Source organism: Lactuca sativa, chromosome 8, assembly GCF_002870075.4.
Source record: "Lactuca sativa cultivar Salinas chromosome 8, Lsat_Salinas_v11, whole genome shotgun sequence".
In the NCBI taxonomy this organism is placed as follows: domain Eukaryota; kingdom Viridiplantae; phylum Streptophyta; class Magnoliopsida; order Asterales; family Asteraceae; genus Lactuca; species Lactuca sativa.
This window is the reverse complement of record NC_056630.2, coordinates 1,554,839-1,565,624: the sequence shown is the minus strand read 5'-3', so window position 1 is coordinate 1,565,624 and position 10,786 is coordinate 1,554,839. Positions and strand designations below refer to the sequence as shown.

The 10,786-nt window shown below is 30.2% G+C and overlaps 1 protein-coding gene across 12 annotated transcripts; it reads left to right on the top strand.

The window, feature by feature from the left end:
• The first annotated feature begins 2,700 nt into the window (after positions 1 to 2,700).
• Positions 2,701 to 8,547, top strand: LOC111915146 (60S ribosomal protein L6, mitochondrial). Of its 12 annotated transcripts, none has more exons than XR_008225312.1 (7): positions 2,714 to 2,856; positions 3,056 to 3,238; positions 3,685 to 5,312; positions 5,634 to 5,793; positions 6,126 to 6,942; positions 7,030 to 7,932; positions 8,040 to 8,547. XR_008225312.1 is itself a non-coding variant. In XM_023910828.3 (3 exons), exon 3 carries the CDS (start codon positions 3,696 to 3,698, stop codon positions 4,002 to 4,004), a length of 309 nt encoding a protein of 102 aa, XP_023766596.1. In that variant the 5' UTR covers positions 2,701 to 2,856; positions 3,100 to 3,238; positions 3,685 to 3,695; the 3' UTR covers positions 4,005 to 4,248. The 12 variants fall into 12 exon arrangements, 4 of the variants coding, with proteins under 4 accessions (XP_023766596.1, XP_042752851.1, XP_023766593.1 ...); XR_008225314.1 differs by having other exon boundaries at positions 5,634 to 6,271; positions 6,539 to 6,942; XR_008225311.1 differs by having other exon boundaries at positions 5,634 to 6,271; positions 6,353 to 6,942.
• Positions 8,548 to 10,786: the final 2,239 nt, after the last annotated feature.

The window sequence follows — 10,786 nt, the reverse complement described above, 5'->3', positions numbered from 1 at the left end:
AGGAAACATGTTTGGTTGAAAAACAAATGTGTATCCGTTACTCATTTCCGCCAGTACACCTAAGTGTTTTGCGGCAAAAAAAAATGAGTGGTTAAGAATGATTTTTTCATTCTCATTTTTTTTTATCAATTGAACATATTCTCTCTCCCTCTCTGTGTGTTTATATATATATATATATATATATATATATATATATATATATATATATATATATATATATATATATAAAATTATATTTTTTAGAATACCCATAATAACCCTCTTTCTATTTTTTAGGAATTCATGATGTCCGAATTCTGAAAACACTAATTGGAAAAACAAATGACACGAAAGAACGGTCGATAATAGTGATTTCATACGTTGTATGACAACGGTGGTGACTACAACGGATGAAATCACTACTATCGGTCGTTTTGTTCAAATCGTTCTCTATTGTGTCGTTTCCCCATGTCATTTGTGTTTTTGATTAGTGTTTCAGAATTCAAATAGCATGTATTTCTAGAAAATAAAAAGATGGGTATTATGGGTTGATTTTTTTTATAACTTTAATGATTTTAAATTACAACAAATGATTATAAAATATTTAAATATAAAAAATATGATTCGGGTTGATATGATAATTTGAAAACTTATTTATGGTACACATATAAATAGACAAGATAAATATAATAATTTACTGTTTATTATGGCATAGATGAATTTCTTTTGATTATTTAATCTATGGCACATGTTTGTAGTATGTCTACATAACCAAATGACTAGATTATTATATTTTTTACAATATATTGCATCGAGGAACCCTAACAAATCAAAAAAATTATAAACTCGTTTCACAATATATTGTTCTCACGTTTTGTTCAAGTTATTTGTATATTATACAACATGTATTATGTCTACATAAATGCACTTTAGATAATTGTTTTTTTACTCGTATTTTGTATCATTAAGTTTTGACTTACAGTTTGATTTTATGGTTTCATGTAGTTTAGAAGACAAAGGAAATGCGAAGGCTTGATCGTGCACATCATCTTGGATTTTATGTGTTTTTATAATTTTGGGATACTCTTATTCATGACAATGACTTTTTGATAACAGTGACTTTTTATAACTTGTTTGTAAAACTTATAGATATTTGAAATGATTTTAAAAATAAAAAATATGCCTTTATTTTTGAGATGTTACAAGTTAATATCCACTTATTAAGTGGGTGCTTGAGATTTATTTTAAAAACAACTTATTGACTTATTGACTTTTTGAAAAGTCAATAAGTTAAAAAAAATGTTTGGTGATATGAAAATGACTTTTAAAATAGCCTTTTATCACCTTTAAAAAATTAGATTTCAATAAGTTAGAGTTCTAATTTTTCAAAACATCTTATGATTTAGTAGGCCGTAAAAGACAAATACCCTTAAAACATATATAAGTTAAGACAAACATTTTTTAAATAACAACTTATTGACTTATTGATTTTTCTGACCACAAAAGTTAATCAAAATATTTTTTAAAAAACTATTTTTCTCACCATTATAAGTCAAAAAATCATTTTGCTTTTTGTCTTTCTCATATTCAAAATGAAATCCTAAACATCAAATATTACTTATTCTCCTACTCCCTGAATAATGATAAATGTCTACATAACCAAATGACTAGATTATTATATTTTTTACAATATATTGCATCGAGGAACCCTAACAAATCAAAAAAATTATAAACTCGTTTCACAATATATTGTTCTCACGTTTTGTTCAAATTATTTGTATATTATACAACATGTATTATGTCTACATAAATGCACTTTAGATAATTGTTTTTTTACTCGTATTTTGTATCATTAAGTTTTGACTTACAGTTTGATTTTATGGTTTCATGTAGTTTAGAAGACAAAGGAAATGCGAAGGCTTGATCGTGCACATCATCTTGGATTTTATGTGTTTTTATAATTTTGGGATACTCTTATTCATGACAATGACTTTTTGATAACAGTGACTTTTTATAACTTGTTTGTAAAACTTATAGATATTTGAAATGATTTTAAAAATAAAAAATATGCCTTTATTTTTGAGATGTTACAAGTTAATATCCACTTATTAAGTGGGTGCTTGAGATTTATTTTAAAAACAACTTATTGACTTATTGACTTTTTGAAAAGTCAATAAGTTAAAAAAAATGTTTGGTGATATGAAAATGACTTTTAAAATAGCCTTTTATCACCTTTAAAAAATTAGATTTCAATAAGTTAGAGTTCTAATTTTTCAAAACATCTTATGATTTAGTAGGCCGTAAAAGACAAATACCCTTAAAACATATATAAGTTAAGACAAACATTTTTTAAATAACAACTTATTGACTTATTGATTTTTCTGACCACAAAAGTTAATCAAAATATCTTTTAAAAAACTATTTTTCTCACCATTATAAGTCAAAAAATCATTTTGCTTTTTGTCTTTCTCATATTCAAAATGAAATCCTAAACATCAAATATTATTACTTATTCTCCTACTCCCTGAATAATGATAAATGTCAACTTGGGATGAAAAAAAAGGATTCATTACAAATGTCAATTATTAAAGTATGTAATAAAGAAGGATAAAATAAAAAAAATTATTATCTTTTAGTTAACAATCAATAACTCAATAGCAACTATAATCGTGTGGAGTTTGGTAAATTCCGGTTGGGTTTGGTCTCTACAAGTACCCATTCAACCCCAAGGCTATTCTAGTAATTTCCCCATTAGAAGGAGCTAGGTTCCGCTGCCTTTTAAGTTTAGGTTTTCACTCTCACCGTTTTGTGGTTTCCTGTGGAGAAGAGCAGCAGATACTCAACAGCTTGCAGGCTCCGTTTTCTCATCACCATCAGGTATCTGTAGGCGTCCTGAAATCTACGGTTAGGGTTTTGTTAGCACAGTAATTCATAGAAAATGTTGAAATCTCACTTGTTACCGTCGATTCAATCTTTTATTTTTTAGGAAAAAACATCGGTTCACCATATCCTTATAATTGTTATGATGATTTTGATATCATCGATGAAGTTTTGTGTGCTATGTTTTCGTTGTAAGCTGGATGTTTCAGGATGTTTGATGATGTGTGGGAGAAAACGCAGGTGGTGAAGTGTCTTCGCCGTCTCTCGTCATCCTCTGTAGTATTCCGGCGATATCAGACATACTGAAAGACAGAAAGATTGCTGAACATACATTCTTCAGTAATTAGGAAAAAAGACAAAGAACGGAGATAATTTTCAGGTTTCTCCTTTTCTTTATCGGGGGTTTTCATTGCTATCAGATTTCGATCGTCGTTGCTCGTGAATTTTCCGTTATGATATTGAGCTCAATTTCCTGAAAACTTCCCCAAATCAATTGATAATTTTGATGGCCGGTTTTTTGCATAGAATTTGAATTCTGATATTCCTTTGAAATTATTAATGGAATTGCAGATTGTGTTTCTTGATCTAGATTTTGAATGATGTGCAATCTTAGGGGGTATAATGAAAAATACTTGAATCAAGAAACTGGGGTTTGCTTTGGGAGTTAGTAATGGTGACTGAAGCCAAATTTTTTTTTCCGTAAAGTAATGGTGGAAAACCATCTAACAAGTTGTTTCAAATGTTTGCAACGAAAAGTGCTTAATTTTTTGGTATTTTTAATATTCTCTTCCCCATCTAAACCAATACGGTTCTTACTTTTAGCAGAAATTAGTGAAATGGAAGCTCAGTTCTTTCGGTTTCTAAAGATAGTGGGAGTTGGTTTCAAAGCAAGAGCTGAATCTGAAGGGCGTCTTTTGTTTCTGAAATTGGGTTACAGTCATGAGGTGGAGTTGACAGTTCCTCCTGCAGTTCGTGTATTTTGTTTCAAGCCCAATATCGTGTGTTGCACTGGCATCGACAAGCAAAGGGTGCACCAGTTTGCTGCTGCTGTTCGCAGTTGTAAGCCCCCTGAAGTTTACAAAGGGAAAGGTATTATGTATGTTGATGAAGTTATAAAGAAGAAACAGGGAAAGAAATCAAAATAGTTTTAATGATGGAAGTGAAACCCTGGAGATCGGCAGTGTTAGTTTCTGTGATTGAAACATTATACTTTGTCCTTAAATTGTTGAATAATTTATGATTTGATACATTCAATCGTAGTGCAGTGAGAGTTATAGCCTACATTTTGATTTTGACCATTGTATCCTGCTAAAGATTGATACCCATGGATATGGGTGGAACTTATTGTGACCATAATCGTTGCTTAGATAAAAAAATGAATTTAGTCCATTTTTTTTTTTTGTTTTTTTCTTTGACAAAATTGCAAGAATGGTCCCTATGGTTCCGTTGAAATTGTCATTTTGGGCCAAACAAGTTTTGACTAGCCTTTATGGTCCAAAACCTTTTTATTTTCTTGTCATTTTGACCCTATTTATTTTAAAATTTTTTATAACGATGATTTTCCATTGGTTTTTCTTTTTCAATTTTTATTTATTTATTTATATACTTCAATAATTAAAATAAAGGAAAAAAGAAAATACATCTCTCTCTTTCTCTCTCCCTAGATGCTAAATTTATGTTTACTACAGTAACACTGTTGAAGTTAAGTTATTCGAATTTGTTTAATTGTTTAAATCTTTTTTTTAAATGAAGAAATTGTAACATCTACAACAACAAACTGTAAAAAGCCCAAATTCTTTTATATATATATATATTAAAGGAGGATACTTTTTAGGAATAGTAAACTTATCTGATCTTTGGCAAAAATGGCCCTTGTATATATTATTTCTGTCTTTTTTGGATCTGGGTGTTTTATGGAAATATTTACTTTCTTGTGTACACGTGTTGATCATCGTTTGGTTTATCCGCTTCCAGATCCTTCCCACCGCCTCAAATATCTTTGGTCAACGTTATTTCTCTTTTCTTCCACAAATCTCCCATCGCTTTTTCGCCCCTGCTGTTTTTGCGTGGACCGATTATTAGTGGCGAGCAACTCGACATCGAGGGGATCGCGGTGCCTAAAGAAGTTGTCGTGTTCGTCGCCAGTGCAGTCGCTGGTGCCGCCGCAAAGCGCTTCAGAGAGCTGCGTTCACCCACCAGAAAAGCGCTTCAGAGAGCTGTGTTTTACTTCAAAGAACCGATTCGGTGTCTGCTCATCGGATCTACTCGGAGCTTTCACACATGTAACTCGTATGAAATTGTACAAGTGATTACAGCGTACAAGACGTCCTACATCGTCTCGCCGATTCTGGTGTTCTCCAGCTTCACCGCCAATCAGGCAATCCTTGATGCCTTCATAATGTAGATTATTCACATTCGTTTGGTGTTGGGGTATTCATATAGTAACAATATTGGTGGGTTTCTATTTATTGTTGGTTTACTTTAAGGCTGAGCGTAACAATATTTGTAGAAGCTAGATTGGACTACTTATTTGGATGAAAACTGAAATTTTTGAGTTTCAGAGTGTTTGATTTTGATATATCATGGCCCTTTATATTAGATATACTAATTTAAGAGAAAGATGCTCAAAAAACAATCCACAAACGACAAGGGTTCTCAGTTGTTTTGTGTATTGTCTTTAAGGTGTTTGTCAAAATGCCTACATTTTAATGCGTTTGTTAAAATGATCATTGCACCCTTACAAACCCTTATGTCCCTTTTTTTTTGTTTTGCAGATTTTCCTCATGAATCTGCAAATTGCACAATTAGGTGCTGACTAGCACCTATGAAAGTTACAAAAAGCTATAGAACATGAAAACGGGCACGATGATAGCGTTTTCTTTGATGGATGAACAATGGAGGAAAAGTTTTCTTATTACAAGCTTTTTTGAAATAGTATGCAGTATGCACATGATTAGATATATCGATAATCACACAATAAAAAAACACTATATGATCTACATTTAATAAATCAACCATTTTTTTGTACAAATATCACAAAATAACCACCTATTTTGCAACAGGTCAGTTGCAAAATTATTTTTTACAGACTATATTTTTTCAAAATTGCATCATATTTTTGCAAAATATTTTAAAACAAAATTATAATACTATAAGTTTGCAGATAATGCGGTTCCAAAACTATTATTTCCCTTTTTGCTAATAATGGATTGGATTGTGAATTTGCAAATATTGCTTACTTTAATGGTGAGAGAATTGCATTCCAGGTGATCCGGTTACTACAAATGCAAATGTTTTATTCTTTACAACATTTTGAGTCACTTACAAGGCACAATACCACCTGAATAGGGTTCAACACAATTACAAGTCATGTGAAATACGCACTATGTAATATCATTACTCTCACAAAGTTGTAAGTTGTTACCTGATTTTCTTTCTCCACTAAGGGCAATTTGGACATTTTACTAAACGATTAATGTATTTCAACTTATAGATTAAGGACCTCGGGAGCATACACACAGTAGACTGAATAAAACGTCTGAACGAGACTAAATGACCATTTTACTCTTGCATTTATAAAAAAACAAATTTCACATATGTCAGAGGAGTTAGGAAAAAAAAGGTCAAATATCCATCTATGAATGAAAATCACTAATTCTTTTTTCCCTAATAAATGCAGGTGAATACTAACTTGGTTTTAGTTGGCAATGCACAAAAATAAGTTTTGGCAATTCATTCATATCCTTCACTGCTTCTTTATTTCTTTAAATTAATTTATTATTATTTTTTTTTACTTTTTTTTACTGTTTCAACTGTTCAATTTTAGCAGGGAAGATTAATAAGTAAAATAGTTGTGGGATGTGAGGTTACCACTCTGTATTCAATACTTATTTTTTTTTTTTACTTTTTTTTATTATTTCAGATATTAAATTTTTTTTTACTCTTTGTCGCTCACACTAATGTTAAACTTCTAATTTTGTTTATTGGTTAATTTTACATGTCTCATAGGCTGGTCCAGCCACAATTGCAGACGCCATGATCCGAGGTCTCCCCATCATTCTAAACGATTACATTGCTGACCAGGTAATTTTCTTATTAAAGTTGATTTTAGAATGCAAGGGTAAAAATGTCATTTTTGTCTCAACACCTCAGATATCTGATATTATGCAGGAAGTTGGAAATGTACCCTATGCAGTGGAAAATGGATATGGGAAATTTACAACGTCACCAAAAGAGATTGCAGAAATTGTTGGTGAATGGTTTGGTCCTAAAGTACATGAACTCAAGACTATGATAGGGCTTGATCTGAATTTAAACTATCAAACATCAGTCACAAACATCGAATATTAAAACACAACATAAATTCAATCTGGGCACATATTCGTTTCTTTCTGAGAAATTTTTTTAAGAAGACTCAAAAAGGATAGAAGAACAAGAGGACAACATGAGCAATGGTACACAAAAATTAGCCGGAAAAAGAAATTAATAGATAAAAGCAGATGAAAAGTCAACATACCCACAGTGTGTAAAGAAGGTTAATTTTCGGTGTCGTTTTCGTGTTATGCTCTGATTTTTTCTATGTTTTCAAATGATTCCTTATTTAATCATTATACTTAAATTCTGAATACGTGTTTTTGTTTGTCCGTGTAGCTGTAAGAATCCAACATATGTGTTTTAAAAAGAGAATAGATCTCAGTTTACTTCTACTTTATTTCAATTTTAGGCATCATACTTTCATAGTCAACCAACTATAACATCCTACTTCCATCACGAACAACTGATAAACGATGATACCATCTTTTATATAATGTGTTCAGTCGGTTTTCTTTGATATTAGCGGCGAATCTGACCCCCGCAAAGCGGGGGTTCCTATCTAATTAAATTATTATATTGGGATAATGACTTGATAGGGTAAGATACTTTTTGAAATGTACATATTTAGTCCTTATTCTTTTTTTCTTGTAAAATAAACCCTTATATTTTATTTTTTGTAACAATGCAGTCCTTGTGACCGGCTATACCCGGTATACCGGTCATATACGAATTTTCTTTTAGGGAAAATGACTTGATAGGGTAAGATACTTTTTGAAATGTACACATTTAGTCCTTATTCTTTTTTTTTTTTGTAAAATAAACCCTTATACTTTATTAATATGTACACATTAGGTCTTTTTCACCAGATTCTACAGGTTTTGCTGATGTGGAAGCACAAGTGGCACTAAATAGCAATTAATTAGCTTGTCACCGGAGGTGGGTGATCCTCCAGCAACAAGAAAAGGGTGGCGACCCTTCTCTTTCTTGTCTCTCTTCCTCTCGGTCGAACAACAACAGCCAAACACCCTTTACCTGTTGTGTTTCTCCGATCTGTCTCTCTTTGCCTCCATCTTTGAGATATGTTGCCAGAAAAAGAAGAAAGAATCGACGAGGGGGCTACCAGAGCAGCTCCTCGCCGCCAACTACCGTCTCTACTGCCTCTTGCCTCACCCTTCGACCTTGTTGTTTTTGCCATCATTCCTCCTTGCTACCAGTGATGTGTAGGAACACACAAAGGAGTCGTTGGAGATCTGGGTTCTCCCTCTTTTTCATGATGAACAAAAATTGGAAAAATCTCGTTGTAAATATATGGATGCCACCTAGGTATTTCATTTCAACAAAATAAAAGAAATGGAAAATGACTTGATAGGGTAAGATACTTTTTGAAATGTACACATTTAGTCCTTTTTTTTTTTTTGTAAAATAAACCCTTCCACGTCAGCAAAACCTGTAAAATCCGGTGAAAAGGACCTAATGTGTACATATTAATAAAGTATAAGGGTTTATTTTACAAGAAAAAAAGAATAAGGACTAAATGTGTACATTTCAAAAAATATCTTACCCTATCAAGTCATTATCCCTATTATATTCAAACACATTCGAGAAATAAATATTAAAATTCATAAACTTAATTAAAATTATAAAACTATCATAATTATTCATAAACCTAAATAACACTATTCAATGTTGGGCGATATAAAACATTTAAAAGAAGATTTTTGAGAAATCAGTTAAAAGAGAAACAAAAAGTAGCAAGAAAGAAGAACTTTGGTAGTAATTATATTCAAATAAAAGAAAGTTGTATTCAATAATTCAACTACAAAGTTATAAACAACAAACTGATGGGTTTTTTATGGGGTTTAGCCCATGAGTAAGCCCAAGCCATATTTAGCCCATGTTTTTTTTTTCTCACTCTCACTCACTCTCTCTCTCTCTCTCTCTCTCTCTATATATATATATATATATATATATATATATATATATATATATATAGGTTATAATGTGAATGGACAATTATTGTGTGGACATATGGACAATGAGAATTACTAAGAGAATCACTTGTTTAGTAATGCGAATACGTTCAGTTTTACAAAAATATCGTTATTTTCATTCATCCTCACTAATTCTTATTCATTTTTGTTCTCAAATATCGTTTTTCACTCATTTTCATTCTGACAAAATACGACTCAATACATATTCTGACAACATTCTGACATAATGAGAATAATAATAATAAGTCTATAATAACCTTATAGAGATTTAATTAGTGAGAATGTTTGTTAATGACAATAGTTATATAAGATTGAACGTATTCATATTATCAAAAAACATATTTTCTTTGTCATTCTTATAAAACTGCACTGTCCATACGACCACATAATATATGTTAATCCACATTTGAACTTAGCTCTCTCTCTCTCTCTCTATATATATATATATATATATATATATATATATATATATATATATATATATATATATATATATATATATATATATATATAGGGCTAGGTTATAATGTAGATGGATAATTATTGTGCGGATGTGTGGACAATGCTATTCTATGAGAATTACTAAGAGAATAAGTTGTTTAGTAATGCGAATACGTTCAACCTTACAAAAATATCGTCATTTTCATGTATTCTCACTAATTCTTATTCATTTTTGTTTTCACACATCGTTTTTTACTCATTTTCATTCTGACAGAATACGACGCAATAAACATTCTAATAACATTCTGACAGAATGAGAATAACAATAAAAAGTTTGTAATAACCTTATAGACGATTTAATTAGTGAGAATGTGTGATAATGACAATAGTTCTGTAAGATTGAACGTATTCATATTATCAAACAAAATATTTTCTTTGTCATTCTCACAAAATAACACTGTCCACACAATAGATATCAATCCACATTTGAACTTAGCTCTCTCTCTCTCTCTCTCTCTCTATATATATATATATATATATATATATATATATATATATATATATGTTACTAGTTGTGAGACCCATCTAATAAATGAGTTAATTTAAAAAAAAGAAAAAAGCTAAATATAAATGTCAATAATATTTGAGAACTTTGAATTTATAAGAAAATAAGAAAAATAATGAATTATTATAATGAAAATATTTTTTATCTTTTAAATTTAAACAAATAATTTAAATAAATAAATAAACTAATAAACTTTAATTTTGGGAATTTTGAAATTAAAAGGTAAGTTTATTAATGAAATTGATATCAATTTATTACTACATTTATTGTAATTATTACGTTAAAATATGATGTGAAATTTAATAAAATAGATAAACTCATAAAATGACATATGGAAAAAAATAATTCAAAATAACCACAAAATAACATTTAGTAAATTGAATGAAAATGTGACAAATGACAAAAAAAACTTTCATTTATTAGAGAGGATATATTTCTGCCTAATGTTCAAGTTTATGCACTCATAAATTCACAGCCACCATAGTAAGAGCCAATAGCAAAAGAAAGGGTTTTTATTTATTTATTTATTGTTTTCCCGTTTTTGAAGACACACTTATAGTGTTTGGTATTTTTCGGAGATCCAACACTTCGTTTTCTTTGATTTTCAGACAACAAT